This window comes from Garra rufa, chromosome 25 (genome assembly GCF_049309525.1).
Source record: "Garra rufa chromosome 25, GarRuf1.0, whole genome shotgun sequence".
NCBI lineage: Eukaryota > Metazoa > Chordata > Actinopteri > Cypriniformes > Cyprinidae > Garra > Garra rufa.
Genome location: NC_133385.1, coordinates 37,645,195 through 37,665,676, shown reverse-complemented (window position 1 = coordinate 37,665,676; position 20,482 = coordinate 37,645,195). Strand labels below are relative to the sequence as shown.

General features: G+C 36.3%; 1 protein-coding gene across 2 annotated transcripts in view; it reads left to right on the top strand.

The window, feature by feature from the left end:
* Positions 1 to 19,701, top strand: part of pamr1b (peptidase domain containing associated with muscle regeneration 1b) — a 71,695-nt gene extending 51,994 nt beyond the window's left edge. For both annotated transcript variants that reach the window (XM_073832287.1, XM_073832286.1), the window contains 11 exons: positions 1,595 to 1,709; positions 3,967 to 4,184; positions 7,649 to 7,756; positions 8,797 to 8,967; positions 9,123 to 9,311; positions 9,584 to 10,450; positions 12,479 to 12,664; positions 15,624 to 15,690; positions 15,764 to 15,987; positions 16,436 to 16,779; positions 18,045 to 19,701. In XM_073832287.1, the coding sequence (XP_073688388.1) occupies positions 1,595 to 1,709; positions 3,967 to 4,184; positions 7,649 to 7,756; positions 8,797 to 8,967; positions 9,123 to 9,311; positions 9,584 to 10,450; positions 12,479 to 12,664; positions 15,624 to 15,690; positions 15,764 to 15,987; positions 16,436 to 16,779; positions 18,045 to 18,599 (3,044 nt within the window). In that variant the 3' untranslated portion in view covers positions 18,600 to 19,701. The remainder of the gene's footprint in view (positions 1 to 1,594; positions 1,710 to 3,966; positions 4,185 to 7,648; positions 7,757 to 8,796; positions 8,968 to 9,122; positions 9,312 to 9,583; positions 10,451 to 12,478; positions 12,665 to 15,623; positions 15,691 to 15,763; positions 15,988 to 16,435; positions 16,780 to 18,044) is intronic.
* The last annotated feature ends 781 nt before the right edge of the window (positions 19,702 to 20,482 follow it).

The window sequence follows — 20,482 nt, the reverse complement described above, 5'->3', positions numbered from 1 at the left end:
GTTCTTTTAACAACCAGAAGAGATAGTCCATAGGTGGTGCCCTTTGATGATTAAAAAGACTTCAGACTCTAAAGAGGTTGCGATAAAAAATTGGTACACTGGTCCATCGAGAAGAGAGATTTGTCCTAATGCACTGTAAAATCTAATAGTTTACTTTACTTAAATATAATTCAATCTTTACATTTGTTTGTTTTACTCACTAGGTTTTAAGTTACAGCTAATTTCAAGTTGAATAAAACAATTAATACACCAGTGAGAACTAATGCACTAATATGTTGCTAATGAGCCGCAAAACAACAAAGGAGGAACTAAGAAAGGTTAGAGCAGGGGTGCCAAACCTCGTTCCTGGAGGGCCAGTGTCCTGCAGAGTTTAGCTCCAACTTACTTCAACACACCTGCTGGGAAGTTTCTAGTATGTCCTAAAGTCAACTTATTACATTTTACAGTGTGAAGACTTTCGAGACTCTGTAAAATAGCACACACAGTAGCTCTCCAGCTAAAGCCAGTTGATCCCAACAGAAGTCTCTAAAAGCCACTGTCCAGCTTTGCAAGTTTACTAACCCCTGTCTGCCTTCTTCTTTAGACAAATACTAAATGAGTGACCCAGTGTATTCATCCCAAAACCCAACAATAAACCTTGAACATCTGCTAACAATTTGGGAGGTGGATCAATACAGGCTAGTTTGTCAGAGAGATGAAGCAACTAAAATATTAAGAATTAAAATACGCCCCGTTATAAAACAAGTTTGGGGACAACCACTTACATTTAGCTAAAAGTTTTTCACCAATTCCATCTCAGTATTTCTATACTGTGATCTCATTTTCTAAAAAAAACAATTAAGTATCCTAAGAATCATTTCCATAATGACCAGCGCATCAGAGAACATCGCAAATTAGCGCTTGCTTTAAGACCTGCTTTTTTGGGGGCGTTAAATAATGGTGAAAATACCAGTAATTTGGCGAACGCAAACATACATAAATCACATTGCATGATTCATTTTAATACTCTCCTCCAATAAATATTGTGTCTGGAAAGGGAAACTCCTACAAATGCATATTCAATAAGGTCAGGCGCAAAAACAACTGTGTCCACAGTTTCCACTTTTCAGTGCAAATTCTTCACTACATGTCTTTAGTAAATCCTGACAGTACTATTTTAACGCTATTATTTTAAAATCCTCAAGAAATTACATTAAAATCAAGTGTGTTGTTAACAAAGCTGTTTAATTTGTGTTTTTCCAAAATCCCACCACTGGTTTGAAAGAGTTCTTTGTGACTCTAAATGTTTCCCCAAAACATTTAACAGTGTCTACAAAATTCTTGTCACACAACAAGGAAGTTTTAATATGCCAATAAGCACTCTTTGGTTTGATGGAATTCAAAATAAAAAGAACAACACACCATACTGTCATCAGAGAAACATACAGGAACAATAAAACACTTATTAAAGACACCACATTGATTTTTAAAAGTATAGAACCTCTCTAATTTAGCTAAGGATAAAACTTTGTCACGGGTAAATCTCTGATATTGTATGTTACTTTGTTTTTAATGCATTTGACAGCAATTTTACTGACTGTGTCTCCTTTTTTAGCATGTGGAGGGGTGATTCATAAGAGGCAGGGTCACCTGGTGCTGGAGAGTTACCCAAACAATGCCCGCTGTGAATGGACACTTAAAGTAGATCAGCCTTTTACCATTGATCTGAGGTGAGAACTGATCCATGCATACTATTACCTAACCCTAATAGTAAGCTGTGTACTTTTACAAATCATGATACCCCCAAAAAGAGGTTTTGTCCTGGGTGCACATTTGTCCCCAAAATATGTTTAAGTAGGTAAACACACACACACACACACCAAAACCACAAGGAAACAATTTGCTTGGTCTTACACATATTTTCCTACAGAGTTAATTATAGAGAAACACTCATAAACACACAGTAATAAGAGCTGCACACATATTAATACAGAACACATTGTAAAACTGTCAAACTATGTGCAGTTTTTTACGTTTGACATTTCTGATGTGACATTTCTTTCTCTTTAATGGTTTCTTTAAGTTTGAAATGTTATGCCATGAATGAATTCTCTATAACAGAATTATGGAGCATTGCAGCTTCCGACATGCTTAGACAAAACTTCACTTCCAGAAACCCTTATGTTTTCAGTGCAAATAAAGTTTACTTTAAAGTTCCTAATGATTTTCCCATCATGGACTGGGTGCCTATAGCTCATACTGAACTAAACAAGCATCAACGTATAATGCAAATGAAAAAAAAAAAAAAAAAAAAAAGAATATACAAAAACAAACATTTTCCTTTTACTCCAATACTAATGAAATACTGCTTCAATGGGCATTTTCCATCAGCTGGACAAAATGTCTGCCCGTACAAATGTTAATCCTTTAGGACAACATTATTGTACGTAAACATGCATAAGCATATAACATAATTTAAACATGCGACATCTCATCGTACAACAACTTTTTTTGTTGTAATTTCTTTGTTAAAATCAGTGATGTCGTTGTCCAGCTCAGTTCAGTTCTCTTCAAATATTGTCTGTGCAATCAAGTTGACAATATTGCCAGAAATAAGGGGCCCCTAACTAAGCAAGCTAAAGGTGAAAGTGGCAAGGAACCAAAACTCCATCAGTGACAGAAATGGAGAACAAAACCCTTGGAAGATACCAGGCTTAGTTGGGCTTTTTTTTTTTTTTTTTTGACTGGCCATTGACTGTGAGATTGCAGCCCTCCTCTCTATATTTCTAGTGAGCATATCTGATATTTAACAATGTGATCAAATTAATTAATTTATTGTGCAGTCAATTATTAGAGCTTAGTAGCATTTTGATCCATCAAAGTCAAATATTGCTCAGGTGTTTTGATGTCTTGAGTCAACCTCATCCTGACATTACAATTATGATTACTTTAACTGAAATGTCTTACCAATATTATCCAACAATATCCAACCGAACAAGCCAAAGACTGTCGTAATTCAGTTTCAAACTGTCATCAGTAAAATGGATGGTTTTGTCTAGATATCCTCAGTGTTTATCTCTAACACAATTCTTATGGAGTTGTGGTGAGTGAAGCAATTAGGAAAATTTGACACATTCAAGAAGTTTGGCAATTTTTCAGTACTTGCCTGCTGCAAGGGGAAAATGCATGTCAGTGTTTAAGAGCCAGGAAAACATTACCTTTCAATGCTGGAGGAAAACAAAACAGCATTTGTCTCAAAAACCTGAATTCGGATTAATGAAAGACTGCAACTATTACTCTGTATTATTCTACGTTTATATACTATCATTCAATTAAAAGTCTGTTTAAGAAAATATATAAAATCCTTTAATTTGTGTCCTGTCATATTAGTTCAAGAATTTGGATTTGGATATGGATTTCACCATAAGAATACATAAGAATACATATACTTACTTGTCTCTAATGAATTACTTTTTAAATAAACTGAACAAAACACTCTTTGTGGTGAAAGAAGCATTGCGATAAGAGGATCTTAATCCTGATGCTTACTACTGAGCAATTTTAACATCCACAACATGCAAACATCAATAAAACTACTAAAGTTAGCTAGTAAAAAAACTATCAACATGTAGTAAGAAACACAACAAGAAAGTTGTACGAGCACAATTAGTTTGCAGACACTGCACTTTGCTTTTACAGTAGTGTTTTAGTTGTTTAAGGTCTTCCAAAGGCAGAGTGCAGTATCTGCATTTTGGTGGTAAAGGTCACATCATTAGTCATGGTTTTTACCTATAAAAGAATTCTGGACCAGATTTGCTGATGTAAATTTGAGAAGAAAAAAAACCTAGCTACATAATCTGTGTTACTGTTCTTTCAAGTCAGTCTCAGTGGTTAGATGTGGAGAAAGCAGACTTCTCCAATCTGCATTACTTACTAAGACTCGAATCATATCCTGATCACCTGAACTTGTCATTCTCCATATCTCAGGTTCATGATGCTCAGTTTGGAGTTTGACTACAGCTGTCAGTACGACTATGTTGAAGTGAGGGATGGAGAGAGCTTGAACTCACCAGTGATTGGACGTTTTTGTGGAAATGAGCGACCACCTCCAATCAAAAGCACCGGCAGTTCCCTGCACATTCTTTTCGTCTCAGATGGTTACAAGAACTTTGATGGGTTTTTTGTCATCTTTCAAGAAAGCTCAGGTAAGACAGTACTATCAGTATGCTCTTTATGAATACATTCACTTTTTTATTACTAGCATAGTTTATTGTAAAGCAGAAGGTACCTGTTTTTTTTTTTTTTTCTCCCTCTGTTTTAGTCAGTGAGTTTTAGTAATAGGGGCATATCTCTTGTGGACTAAGCAGCGTCATCAAATCCACATCAAAGACATCACTAGAATGTGGACAAAGACCAAATCGAAAACTTCCTTCCTTCTATCTATCTATCTATCTATCTATCTATCTATCTATCTATCTATCTATCTATCTATCTATCTATCTATCTATCTATCTGTTTCAAAAGAAACATATTTTGCAAGAATAAAAGAGATTTGATAAGTATTGATAGCATTTTATTTAGTTATAATTACTTTTATACAGCAGTCAGAACTTTGAGATTTTTAAATTGTAATATGGCAGTTTATTCTCATGTTTCGTAGTTGTCAGAGGAGGAAAAGGAATGCAAGAAAATTTGTCAGTGATTACACAAATCTCCATCTATTTTTGATTAGCAGTTATTATATCGTCACTCGTTGGTGATGACAATTCATGAGGATGAAGGAGATTAAAAGAAAAGTCTTAAAAAATAAGCCAACGTAACAGACAAGAACAGACAAAGACTAAAGGAGAACTGAGAACTTATAAACATGAACTAAATAAAGGGAACTAACATGATAATTAACAAGACACAGGTGGAAACGAGTCAATGGGGCTGCAGTCATTTGGCGAAAAGGCTAGGTAAATCTGGGTATCATCTGCATAGCTGTGATATGCAATTTGGTTCTTTGTCATTATGTGACTCAGTGGGAGCATATTCAGGCTTAAGAATTGAACCTTGAGGGACTCACATAATAACCTCTCCCTTCTAAGTATGACCTGAACCATCTCAGAAAGCCTGATCCAGTTTTCCAGTCTCTCTAGAAGAATGTTATGATCGACAGTTTCGAATATCATTGAATAGTGCTGTCTCTGTGCTGTGATGCAGTCAGAAACCAGATTGAAACCTGTCCAGGTATCCATTTAAGTTTAAGTAGTTGTTCAACCTTTTTAATAATCTTGCCTATTAAGGAAGCTTTGATATGAGAAGCTACACCTCCACCTCTCCTAACAGTTCTGCAGACACTTATTATTATTAAGTTATAAAGGGGCATTTTTCATTGAGCACTGTTGCACTGCAGCTGTCTTCTAGCCACATTTAGTTTACATTGTGGTTATTAAGTCATTGAACAGAAATGGTTTATTTTTTAGTAAGCAAATGTTTAAAAATTCAACTTGATGGCATTACTTTTTGTCCCCACAGCGATCTTAGTTTGATGCATAATAGGCTGCAGATTAGATGGGTTAGCTGTACAGCTTGAGAAGGCCTTAGATTGTCTATCATGTGATAAAACAGAAATAGGAAAAGCTACAGGCACACTGGGTTCCCGCTTGTTCCGTAAACATTTGTGAATGTTGCTGCTATCGTAGCAGGGACGAGGAGGGTTTGGGCCCTGGTGTTGTGGCAGCGGCCGGAGAGGTCTCACAGGAGGAGGGCGAGCTGGGCACACAGGCTTTGGTGGTTGTGGGGCCTGACATTTTTTAGTTGATATCTGGGGGCTTGAAGCAAAAGAGTGGGAGGGTTTGGTTCCAGCATATACCGGTTCCTCCATTTTCTGTGAGAAGCTTAAAAGTGGAGATGATTTTAGCTGGTTTATGCTGGTCTTTAGCTGGTCATGTTGCTGGTCAAAGACCAGCATTAAACAGCAAGAACAAACTATGCAAAAAAGCAGCAGGCCTGACCTGAATCCACAATCTCTCACTTAGCTGACTGTTGAAAAGTATTACATTTCATTTCTTTTGAAGATATCAATATCTTTCTAATTCTATTTTGATGTACATTTTTAAAACAAATAGGGTAACAATGTGTCATGACCTGTGTTTCATGCCTACACTCCAACACAGGGGTTTTCAACTGCAGTCCTCGGCCTCTCTGCACATAATGTTATGATGACTCCCTATTAGACACATAAACAAGTTAATGAGATAATGAAGTGATGAATGAATCATTAGACTTAGATTTACAATCTTCACATGAAACTAAAACAACACAATAGAACACTTAAGCACTTCAACTGACCATTCCACAATAATCTTTATTTTTAAACATTTATTTTGATCATATATGCCTACATGAACCATGCTTATTTTTTCATAGATGTATTCACTGACTCATTTATTCATTTTTTTGTGTAGGTACAATGTCATTTTTATTTTTTATTGCTTTATATGGTTTTGTAGCACACATTGATTTTATATATATATATATATATATATATATATATATATATATATATATATATATATATATATATATATGAAACTGCAAAAATGGCTGGGATTTTTCCACCTTTGACCACAAGATGTCATTAGTGTGCAATGAGTTAAAAAGCTTCAAATAATTAATTATTTTGTGATACAGTTAATAAAGATAAAGATTTATCATAAAAATCAAATCAAATATCAAAGCTGGAGTCTAAAATCTATCCAATCATACACAGTTTGTCCAGTAAGCATGTGATGTTTTAACATGCTGCGAATGTTGTATAAGACTACAGTCTGAGGCCACCGATGATCTTTGCATGTTATGGGGTTAAAATGAGGGAAACAAATACAGTTCTATACAATTCTTATTCAAGATATATTTGCAACTGGTTGCAAGTAGGAGTCTGAGATATGATTTTAGGCTTTTATTTAAAAAAACAAATTAAAAAAAAGATAACCCTTGACAATATCTTCTTGAATTACAAGAAGTCCTAATTGTCACAATCGCCAGCTGGAGCGCCTATGAACTTCATAAAACAGCACTCCACCCCGCACTCCTAATTTCCCATGTGTTCCTTGCCCTTCATCTGATCATGTCATGTCTGTGTGTTGTGCTCTGATTGGTTCCTTGGTTGCTTGTGTCTTGTTCTCATTGGTTTTGTCATGTGTTCCCTTCTTTAAAAGCTGCTCCTTCTGACATTTACATCGCTGAGAATTAAAAAGCCATTCCTTGTTCCTAGTTTCTGTGTTTCCTAGTTTGCCTGTGTTTTGACCCTGGACTGTTTCCTAGTTTCTTGATCGTTTGCTGCCTGCCCTGACCCTTGCCTGTTTGTGGATTACTCAGTTGGCTCTGCCTTGGATTGTACTGTTTGCTTGTGTTCGACCCTGCCTGTTTTGACTACGCTTTTTAATAGAGCCTTGCATTTGGATCCCCAACTCCATTATCACAACTCCCGTGTTACACTAATACATGTATTACATGCTATTTTGCCTCTCAATAAAATGAATCTTACCTTGTATAAACTTAACATAAAAACTATATATAATTATTTCTAAGTCGTTAAGTATGTTTAGGCATGTGTATATAATGGTAAATGTATTGCTGTTAAAACTGAATTACTGACATGTAAATGTATGTATTTGTGTAGAATGCATATCCTCTCCATGTTTGCATGATGGCACCTGCATCTTAGACTCCTCTCACTCCTTCCACTGCGCCTGCCTGGCTGGATATACAGGAAAGAGATGTGAACATGGTGAGAACAGTCTTTTTCAGAGATAAATAAATACATTTAATTCTATATATACAGACATTACCAAAAGTCTAGTCTAATTTGTTGTTGCTGCTGCTTTTGTTTTGTATATATATATATATATATATATATATATATTTGCCACCCTACACTGATTTCTAAATTACTATGATTTCTAAGACACTATACTGTTTAATTACATTTTTAAATATGAAACCAAACCAGTAGGTGGCAGCAAGTGTCTGTCTTCAGGATTAAGTTAAACCAATTCAACCGATTTGTTTAAACAGCTGATTCATTCAAGAATGAAGTGGCTGTTTTTCTTTAGTCAACGCACATAAGTTCCCCGTCAGGAACTCAAGCTGCATCAGAAACGCTTTAGGAACGCCTCTGTGTGACCATGTCCTGAAGCATGTGTGAAATCAGTCCAATAGAATGGCGATGTGTTTATTCATTAAATGTGTAGATGTGTACAAGTTCCTCCAACTGCGTGCAGACTAATGTGTTTGCAATAGGGGTGTAAAGCTATGTGTATTCATACTGAACGGTTCACGGGGTTAACAGGGTCAATGGAAGTGATCGTCCCTATGTCTTACTCCCTTTGAATGCACTTGGCAAAGGGAGCGACGTAATTTTCTCATTATCTTCAGCTGGCATGTTCCTGAGACAACGCAGCATGGTGTCCGTCAGCAGATGTCGCTGTTTTAATGGCATAAATGTCTTTTTATTGTTGTTAGCATAACTGCTGGATCAAGCCTTTGAGACTCTGTTTGAAAGTAGAAACTTCGAGCCTTCTAAAGATATATCTCTTATGTCTGTGTGTCAAGTATCACTTAGTTTCACTTCGGGGAACCACGGTTACAGTCGTAATCTAGGGATGTTCTGCTGTGGCTTTAATTGGAGCATTTGATTTTCATTTAATTTCAAAAGTTAAATAGTAAAAAGTAAAATTCTCCTTCACTTGCTGCTTTAGATAATCTACTTGTCCTGGACAAGCAGATAAGCATTAATGTCGAGCACTGTGTATGTATATGATCTTTCAGTGCTTGAGTGCAGAAGGCCTTTGATTCCAGCCTATGGGACTGCAGAGTATCTGGATGTAAGGGTTGGAGGACATGCTGTGTTTCAGTGTGACACTGGATACACATTAAAGGGTTTCAGGATGGCCACCTGTATGTTGGATGGGTCATGGAGTACACCAACTCCACAGTGTGGTAAGCAACTGAAAAGTCATTATAAGGTATAGATCTAAAAGCAAGATAGATAAAACAAACTCAAATATGTCTTAAAGTTTCTTTTTTAAAATTGAGTCATCATACTTTGAAATGAATTGGATCATAGTTGCAGCATGTCTGTATCTTTTCATCAGTACCTGACCAAAGCTGCAGCATTCCTCCAAAGCCAGAGCATGGTGATCATTTCCTTGTTTATGGACCAAATGATGTACTTATTGCTATACAGTATTTCTGCTATAAGCTATACAAACTAAACGGAACCCCTCAGAGAACCTGTCTGGACAATAACACTTGGAGTGGGACAGCACCAACCTGTGTCAAAGGTACCTGACTGCAATAATTTAGTAGCTCTTGGTCCTGAGCCAAATTTTGGTTAAAAGTAAAAACTTAACCTTTGTTTGATGAAGCACCAACTTCATTAAATAACTCCAAAAACAGTATTTCCAGTTTCACTTATAAACCAGATTGACTTTATTTCTGTCATCCATTTACTAAAGGTCTATATTGAAACTAACAGAGGTTTAGATGTTGATGTCTGTTTGAAAGTTGGTAGTGAAGTGCTTTAATTAAACCTCTGAATTTCTTCTATTTACAGAGCTGGACATAATTCCTGCAGCAGATAATGAACAAAGCAAAGGCAAACACAAACCTACCGGACAAGACGAAGTGGGCCATGGCAAAAACAAAACTTCACAAGGAAAAGAAAATGAGTCAAAAACAGTCAAAGATATAAAACCACAAAAACCTACCACTGGAAAGGATAATGTGGGACAAGATGTAAAGTTTGGAGAAGACATGGGCATAGATATTGGCAGCAATTTTGTAAAAGAAAAGCCTAAAATTGAAAACAAAGACACTGATAACAACATTAACACAATTACAAAGAATGAAGCTGGAGAGGATAAGGATACTCCTAAACTCTTTGACAAAGATGCACATCTAGATATTGGAACAAAAGTTGGAAGTCCGTCAAAAGATTTGGGCATGGAATTTGTAGATATTGTGCTGATAGACAATAGGATGGCCAGTAATCACACAACAGAAGATGACAAAACCAAGGATAGTGGAGTAGACAAAGGACAAAAAAGAACTGATGGACCTCAATACACAATATTAGGCCTGACTGAAGATGAGAAAGAAAACATTCTTTATGAAATAGATACCATACACAGACGGAATAACACTGAATTTTTCAATAGGAATGTCATAGAAGAAAATTTTACAATTCTTCAAGAAACTGAACAACCCCCAACAGCTACTACTGGCAATACTAGCACAGCAATCATAACAACAGTGAGCAAAACAACTGACAAAGTAGAAATGATGGTTAAACCTATAGAAAAGGTCCAGGTGGATACTGTGAATGAAAAGATGATAGAACAAGATCTACAACAAGAAACAATAAAGGAATCTCAACCAAACGCGAAGATTGAAGGTGAATCTGGGCAGATTATTGGTGATCGTAAGTATCTCTATAAAGCTATATAAAGACCACAGAATTATGAAATGACACTTTTTAAGTGATAGGGGGGAAAAAAAGATGTAAGTGGTTAAATTGCTTTTGCAAGAATTGCATCCAGTTTTGTTAATGGTTCCTATATGTGTATTTGTCAACTGACTAAAACACAGATTCCATAATTATTTAATGATGCTTTAATAAAGCTACTGAATCTACAGTAGGGTTCATTGGGGCTAAAGATACACTTTAAGGAAAATGTATGGTTGAAGAATGTATGTGTGTGTGTGTTAAACATTGGTGGAACAACACATTTTATGTGAAATTAAATCATGAAAGTAGTTAGAGATGTATGAAAGTGGCAAGAGAGGCTCACTTTTTTTGCAAAGTTTGTACTATTTTTAATGAAATAATTTATTTTTGTTCAGGAAATGTATTGCCATTTAAAAAGTTCATTTAAATAAATACAGAAACAAAATTATTTTTAAAAGATCTTTTTTTAGTGAATCAAAAATATACAACACAACCAGAGTTGTCTGATTCCTGAATGAATTTAAATGATCTGATTCTTTGACAATGGAACTACATTTCTTTTATCCAAATATTAATTCTTTAAAGGTAGGATACGACAGGGTAAAAGGCGCCTTTGTTATTATTTTCCTCTGAACTACTAGATGGCAGAAAAACGTGCCATAGCACTTTTCAAAATATTCGCTTTTCAAGATACATGTGCAATTTTGGCTGACGCTTGACAGCAACGGAAAGTTGATTCAGTGCTTGCTTGATCTAATATTTGATGTTTTTAAAAATGTTGTAGGTTCAAGTAGAAAAAGATAATCGCTAAAATGACTGCATATCTTCAGACAAATGTCTTCTTAAAGATTTTCAGTTTTGTTAAAGGTAATTAAAGCAACAGATTTTAAATAACAAAAGAATATTTAAAAAGCACCCCTGCTGTTGGGGCTAAAAGGCACATTAATTAACATGATATTTAATTAAAAGGCTGACTTTTCTATTTGTTGACATGACATTGTTATCTTAAAGAAATCGCCTAAGTTGATTGTAGCCCCATTGGTGACAATATGATTCTACGATCAACTTAGGCTTACAATGTTTTTGGGAAACGCATTCACGTTTATTAGACTAATAACAGCCATGTTTCCAATGTGTGGCCAATAACGACCATGCTAGTGCTTGCCAGGACCAGTCTTGTTTCCGCTGCCACTTCTGGGGCTTGATCATGCCTTCACTGGGCTTCTTTGGGGCCCACAGCCAGAGATTTTTGGCTTGACAAATGCCTTGGTTCAAAGCGGGCCAACTCTGGCTTGAAGAGTGACCATGAACAAAAAAGTTTATCTGAGTTGGGAGACATTTGGCTTCACTGTTCCCTGTGAGAGACGGGAGACATCACTCAAACCTCCTCAGAATGCATAATTTCATGGAAAATTAATACAAATGCTCATTCTTTAATGCTTAAAAAATCCTTAAATTTGATAGACATGTCAGGGTTAATCTTCTTTTTTTTTTTTTCTATTGTGTTGTATGTGTACGCATTTGAACTTAAATTGAGTTGTTTTGTGCATTACTGTAATCACAAATTAATGGAGCAGCCACAACTGAAACAAGCATGCGTTTTTATGTGAAATAATAATAATATTAGTGTGATTTAGCACCTCTAATGTGCACTACTGACACAAATTAATAAGTTACTGTCACTTAATAATTTTTATCATAATTAATTCATATATGAAATGACAATTTTGGAGTCTTTCTTAAGTTTTAAGTTAAGCTGGCAGTGGAAACTTTTGGGCTTGCGGCTGAAGGTGTGGGGCTATTGGCCCCATTTGGCTTGTTATTATCCCTGGCTCACCATGGAAAAAGCAAATGTGCATAAGGCCACAAATTAAATACAGTTGTTTTGAGCACTGTTATTGTGCTCTAGGGGGCTCTATACAAAAATAACCATTTTATCTAATCATGCATTTCCATTATGTTTGATGATTGCACTGACCTTTTTTCTTGTCTGTCTTATAGAGGATGAAGAGAGACCATGTCTTCGACTGCCACCATTGTATAATGGTTACTATAAGTTGGTTCCTGGCCTCCTTCCTGAAACACTGGAGTTCTTCTGTAACCAGTCTTATGCTCTGAGTGGCAGCGCACGGAGGACGTGTCAGCCTAATGGCACCTGGTCTGGCACCCAGCCCATCTGTATGAGAGGTTGAAGCAGTCTTTTTTTAGCACTGAATTTACTGAATACAAAATAGTTGCAAACTCACCTATAAAATTAATTCTTGATTTGCAGTTTCACATTAAAGAGTAAAGTAATTATTAGATTAATTACCAGAGCTTGATTTCAATCCTGTCCGAATGTCCATCCTAGTAATCATTATTTACAATGTCAGTATAGATTATGCCGACTTTTATCTTCTGTAAAAATGTCCGGAAAATTTACCTCAGGTAATGCCAATCCTGTGCAAAAAGACCAGTTGTGCCTATTAGAAATAGAATCCAATCAGATATTAATTCATTCAATAAGTCATTCGACTGGACCTAACTAATTTTATAAGTATACACTTTGGTACACCATTACGCCACCACTAGCAGCCGGAATCATTGACACATGGCAGAATGGATCCATGCTTTTATAAGAAAAGGAAAGGACTGAATATGTGGCCAAGTATGATGTTCCATATTCAGAATTTGTGCTCTGCATTTCACTCATCCAAGCGCACACACACAGCACTGAGTAACCAGGCCATGACTGCCCCAAACAAATTTGTATAAATGACATAAAAAAAGTAGAAGTAACCTAAAAAAATTATACGGAATTATCTTTTCAATGCAAAGTGAAGTAAAATGCAGCACACTGTAATGCAAAAAAGAACATGTTTTGGCATGAGGTATTATATTCTTACACATGTTGTTTTGCTTCAAAAGACATTGATTCATCAGCTGGGGATGTATAGATAAGTGATTCTCAATTCCAGTCTTTGGGACCCCCGTTCTGCACAATTTATATATCTCTCTTATCTGACACACTGAGCTTTGTTTATGGATCTCTCTCCTAATGAGATAATCATCTGAATAATTTGTGTTAAACAAGGGAGTAATGCAAAATGTGCAGAGCAGGGGGTCCCTAGGACTGGAATTAAGTGGTATAAGTGGTATAGATTACCGCTATATTCACGTTGTGTCATTTTTGAAGTGTCATATTTAGATTATTTAGCCAAATAATGTACCTTCAGTATACAACACGCATTTTTAAAATTTAAAATTTTGATTTAATGAACATGAAAATATTAGTTACTTTTTTCTGTTAGTTTTGCATCGAACACAATGTGATTTTGTGTGATCAAGATCTGTATATATGCTTAGGAAACCAATTTACTGACAGCTTTTTTGTGCATGAAATCACCCACATGCCAACAAATCAATGAGAATTTGCAACAATAATGATGATTCATAGCAATAGAACATATAGCCACTAAAGCTGTTGTGGATCTGCTTACCCAAATCACTGCCATAACTGTTACAAATTTGCTGTATACTGTTGAAGGGCGTAGATTTGCTCTGGACATTGGTGGGGACCTATGACTCCACCCCCCACCCCTTGCCCCACCCACCCCAACTCCGTCTACGGAATGCATTTTTTTTTTTAATATGCTGTAAAATGCAAAATCACTTTACATTAATACTAGCAATGCTTCGATTGATATTAATCCACTCGAAATGAAATTCATTAAGTTAAATTAAGGAATAGTGTAATGTTAAAGGAATGTTTAATAACTGACAAAGATATAGTTTAATAAAGATAAACACATGCCATTTAAACAGCAATCATTTTATTTCACTTTTTCTGAGTCTTAGTGTGCAAATCTCGAATCAAATGTTTCATTAATGTTTGCCAAGTCAGTGAATGCATTTTAAAACCTATTTGTGCGAAGTGGATTGTCTATTGGTGAACTGTCAACAAAATTCTAGCCATGGCAATATTAGTATGTAGCATATCAATTTCTTTCACAAGACTGATTTCTGACAAATATTGTCATTACTTTACTTTTTGTTGAATTACAACTTTATTAGTCCCACAAGGGGCAATTGAAAAGGGGCAGTAACATCACCACACATTTGATAAAACACAATACATGCACACTACAGGAAAAGATACAAAGTTCACAACCCATCATGCTTATCTTAATTCCATAAAAAAAATATCATTGTGGAATTCAACAAAAAATAAATAAATGAATAAATGAATTAGATTAGGAGAACTGACAGGGTTCATATTTATACTTTTACATTTAGCTGTTTAATCTGCTGTTAGTTTTAAGTCCGTATTCACAGACTATAGCCTGCCCTGCTATAATGAATGTGCGTCAAAGCGGTAAAAAAAACACTAGCATTAAAGTTAACTGTTGTCGTTACTTTGATGGACTCTGATGGATTCACTAGCGAACTTGAAGTGACTTATACTTTTCTTTGAAAAAAAGCTCCTTATGTCCAGCAGCCATAGCCTCTCACATGATAGCAGGGAAAGGCACAGCCAATCAAAATGTTCATATGTGTTTTGGGGGCGGCAGCCAGGACTCAAGGAGAGAACGTGATTTATCCCTTTCTGCATGTCTAAGTTACTGTTGACAGCGCAATTTTTTTTAAATGGATTACAATTTTTGGTGGGGACATTTCAATGGTCGGAGGTTATTGGTGGGGACACATCCCCTTCGTCCACCCTAAATCTACGCCCCTGATACTGTTACTATACTGATGAATTAGAACCCACACAGAGCACAGGGTGAGCATCTCCTGTTGGCAATGGGGTCACACACCTTTCAGCTTTCAGAAAATACCAATGAGAATTGGTGAGTGGAATTTGAATTCCAGCCTTTCCCAGCTGACTTGCTCCACTCATTCACTCATTTTGTTCTTCGGAGATGAGCAACGTGTTTTATTTATGTTTTGTTTATTGACCTTTGTGAAAAAACCTTACAGCGCATTGCAGAGGTGCATTTCCATGCTTTCTCACATCTTTCTCCTTGGGATGGCTATGATGCCCTATACAGAGATCACACTGAGACAGCATTCATGGACGGCACATGTTTCCAAGGCATTGACCATGCATTAAAATCCCCAGTGTTTAATCAAAACATAAACATTTTGTTTGTATTTCTATTTATAGCCTGTCGAGAGCCCAAAGTATCTGTGCTGGTAAAACAGAGAGTTTTACCTCCCCATATCCCGTCCAGGTATGTCACTCCTGACGACAACATGCATTACAGTAACACATGTGTTTTTATATTATTATTTTTCTTTTTGCAGGAAAACACCTGTGCATAAGTTTTATTCTTCCTCTGGAGTGACCAATTTTTTAAAGGAAGTGCAGCCCACCCAGACCCCTTTCACCCTGGCACAGGGGTTTCACCATATCTACACACACATTGAGTATGAGTGTATGTCACCTTATTACCAGCACTTTGGAAGTGCACGCAGAACCTGTCTGAAGATGGGAAAGTGGAGTGGACGTCATGTTTCTTGTTCACCAGGTGAGGGCACACATGACAAACAAAAATGCAGGAGGTGTAGAGGTCTTTATTGAAGAGACCAGTTTCATCATGTCAATTTTTATGTTAAGGAAAATAATGGACATTTTTTCATTGTAAGATGTCTTTCTATGTAAATGCCAACAAAGTCACATTTATGTGGATATGCCAATTGTTTGTGATCTGCCAGTATTATAGGATGAGCCTCTGAAAGTGGGCCCAAATGCTCTTGACAAACGTAAGACTTACGACATAAATTACAGTATTACATACATGCACATCTATAAGAGCGTCAGAACAAGTAATCAGATCATAAAGAGCTCTCTATATGGTTCATGACAATCCAAGCCCTCAAAGTGCACTGTTATTGCCATACTCGATAATCTGTAAAATATTTATCGTTTTTGTTTCTTCTATTAATTTCTGTTCTGTCTCTCCTTCTCTATGCCAGTGTGTGGGAAGCTGACAAACTTTGACCCTCAAAACCCATCTGAGACTAACTGGCCCTGGCTAGCTGCCATCTACCGTTTGCCTGTTGCAAGCAAATTAGGGAAGTTAAGTGTGGCCAAGACAACGGGAGCAAACACTGAACCGATGGAGGAAGAGAGTGACATGGATGGTTGGCAGCTTGTTTGCAGCGGAGCTCTGGTGAACCAGCGAAGTGTGGTTGTAGCTGCCCACTGTGTCACGGAACTGGGGAAATTATATCCACTTGACACCGCCAAAATCAGAGTAGTGCTTGGTAAACAGTATCGCAATGATCTGAGAGTGACCAAGGGACTGCAGCAATTACGGGTCAGTTTAAAACAATACTAATAGAAGTTTGGACACACCTACTTATTCTTTATTATTACTACTTTGCACATTTAATATTAAAACATTGCGATGGTTGATTACGATTTCACTTTTTTAACTTTAGTTAGTGTAATGTAAAGTTACGACACTGAAACTGAGATATTGGGAGTCATTTATAAAATGTTGTGCAGAAACCACCCTAAATATGATCTTGCGATCGTCTCTCAAATATGCGTACGTGCGATTCATAGAATGAATATACGTTCAGAAAATGTGTCTCTTTTAGATGTGAAATCTATGAATCGCAAATGATCTTAAACTTACAACTGTATGATGTCAGATCTTTGCTTGTAAACGATTCCCAATTAATGTCATTAACATATAAAAGATCGCCATCATCCAAATCCAACGAGCGAGCTGCAAGAACAAGACAAGAAAAATTGTGTAGTCTAAAATCAAATCTGAGCGTACACATGCTTTATAAATAAGGCCCATTGTCTTTAAAAATTATGACAATTTAATGCCTACAAATACGCTTTGGCTTAAAACCACAATGAGACTTTTTAGTCACAAAGACTTTTGTCACAGTCTTTTAGATGTCTTGTTGAGAATGATCCCTAGTGTTCCCTTATAAGTGGTTTTGAATTGTCGTAAAATGCTGAAGTTTAAGAAACTATTGGCAAATCATTGGCGAATTGCTATGTCATCTGTATTATGCCCTGAAAGTACCTGTAAAAATTGGGGTCAGGACCATATTTCCATCATTTTTAAAACAAAAATGATTAAGCGATATACCTACAGTAACTGTTCTTGTGTAATAGATCAAAGAATAGGAAAGCAAGAAGTACTCTAAAAGTCTTTATCTTTGAAACGCTTGACATAAAACAGTGTATGTGCCACTGTAACCATCTTCTGATAATGCCATAACATTGCTTTTTGGCATGTTCACCAAACTGATATTACATTTTTTTTTCTTTGGTGCTCTTGGTTCTGTAGTTGTTGCTTCTGGCATGATTTTCTAACCCGCATGTCATTCCTAAACCTTTTTTTTTTTTTTTTTTTTTTGTAAAACCCAGAAGTTGATAATTTAATGAATATCTTTTTATGAATATCTATTTAATTTTATTTGTTTACATCTAAAGATTTCCTAAGTTCATTTGAGACATTTGAATAACATGTGCCCAACTGGCTACTACAGTATATTTACACATTTTGTTTTCTGTATATCCTGCGATTCATTCTTTCCACATCTCATCTCTGATCAGGTATCCTCCATCACTCTACATCCAAACTATGATCCCCTGGTGCTGGATTCAGATGTGGCCATATTGAAGCTCTTGGACAAGGCTCGTATTGGAGAATATGTGAAACCGATCTGCCTACCAGATACTCATGATACAGTAGAAGACTCCAGACAAAAGATGGTGACAGGCTGGTCCCTCTTACCTGACCAGAAGGTTGAACATTCTGAGAAAGCACGTGTAGGCCGCGTGATTCTTGGGGATATTGTTCACTGTGAGCAGCAATATGCCAATAATGGCGTTCCTATCAGTGTGTCTGAAAACATGCTGTGTGGGCGACAGGGTTCTGGCGCTGAGCAGTCAAACATCTGCCCTGCCGACACTGGAGGGATACTTGTTTTGCCACCAGTGTCCTCTGGCTCCAGTCTGACACCTCCACATGGACAGGACTCACAAGAGTGGAAACTTTTAGGGTTGGTCAGTTTTGGATATGATTCTTTAAACTGCAACCCAGAGCTTTATACCGTGTACACTCATGTTGCTAATTTTGTCAACTTTATAGAAGAAAATATGACATAGGCTGACATAAAATGTTACATCTTTTCTCTGTCGCATTGATAATATGCCATTCTATCCATTATAATACTGCATTAATGTAAAGGCTAAAATACACTGGACTATGCAGTGCACACATATATAAGACATGGACTTTAAACCTTATAGTGACCATTGTAAGGGAAATATTACAAAACAACATAGGGTCCCACTTTATATTAGGTGGCCTTAACTATTATGCAAAATGAATTTTGGATCCAATGTCCCTTTTAAATGTGGATTAGTTTTTTTTTTTTTTTTTTTTTTTTTTTTTATGGTAACGCGCCACTGAATACACACACACACAAAAAAAAAAAAAACAGAAGAGAAGGGTAGGGGACATGCACCGTAACGAGTCGCTGTGAGCGGAGCTGTTTTTGACAAGGTAAAAAGGGTGTTTTTAAATGAATTTAAAAGAATAATTTGCTGCAATGCACTTACTGTGCACATACATGTTTTTATGCTGTACTTCTATTTTAAAAAAATACCTTCATGTAATTACATCTGTAATTCATTTTGGCAATTACATTTATAATTACACTGTTGACCCATCCCTTACACCTTACCCATACCGCCAAACCTGTCCCTAACCTTAACCCGTATCCCATCTCGATAGCAGCAGAAGTGTTTTGTAATACAATATGAACAATAATATGAATACTATAGATACATTGTACTTATTTTTTCGTTGTACTGTAAGTGCGTAGTAGTTAAAGCCACCTAATTTAAAATTGTACCCAACATAGTCCTAAAACAGTATTTCAATGTTTTAGGAAATAATCCTGAAACACCAACACTGAGCAGCTTTCTACATTCATGTTGGCCCTCAGTCTCTCAGGTGATATTTGTTTTGCTTACAAATCTTTAAAATGTACATAAATTGTAATCTTGTTTTTACCATTGTAAGTGCTATTGAAAAATGTGTAAAATATGTATATATTTACAAATATTTGACCATATTCTCATTGGAGTAATCCAGCTAAGAATCATAACTCATGGACATGAACTGCAGTGATATTTCCTCTGATGAGGCAAGTGAAAACTGAAAGGAAAAAAACGGTACAAAATTAAAACTAATCAAACAACATTTAGTGTGTAAAACACATTTTTCTTTCTTCAATGACAGTCCAACAATGTGAGAATTAATTGAGAGAAATGAATTGCAAGATGCAAGATGAGTCACTTGAGAGGAAGCATACACTGTTAGACCTTACCAGGCTTTTTACAGTAACATACTGGCTCCATAGCTAGTTACTGTAGGTCTTTTACAGTAAATTACTACAATGGCTGTTTGAGGATACATCATTAAAATTATAACTTACTTAACAGTAAATAATAGATGAATACATTAAATCTGTCAAGATCTCACCAGAGGAGAATTAAACACAACTGGACTGCAGTGACCATCTAATCTAGATACAGACTGGGTCTGGTGGCTACGGTGACCTCGGAATAAGAATGAAACAGACTAATATTAGCATAGATGCCATTCTTCTTATGATGCAACAAGTACATTGGGTGGTATGGGAAGTGTTCCCGGTTCCGGTTGACCTAATTAATGCAGCCTAACAATCCTTCAACGGATTTGGATTATAGAAATGTGTTAAGTGTAAACCAGGTTAAAGTAATGGGTCTTTAATCTAGATTTAATCTGACAGAGTGTGTTTGCCTCCCGAACAGTGGTAGGTAGATTGTTCCAGAGTTTAGGCGCTAAATAAGAAAATGATCTGCTGCCCGCAGTTGATTTTGATATTCTAGGTATTATCAATTTGCCAGAATTTTGAGAATGCAGTGGACGTGAGAGGACTATAATGTGACAAGAGCTCGTTCAAGTACTGATGAGCTACAGTATGTCCTATCCAGTAAAG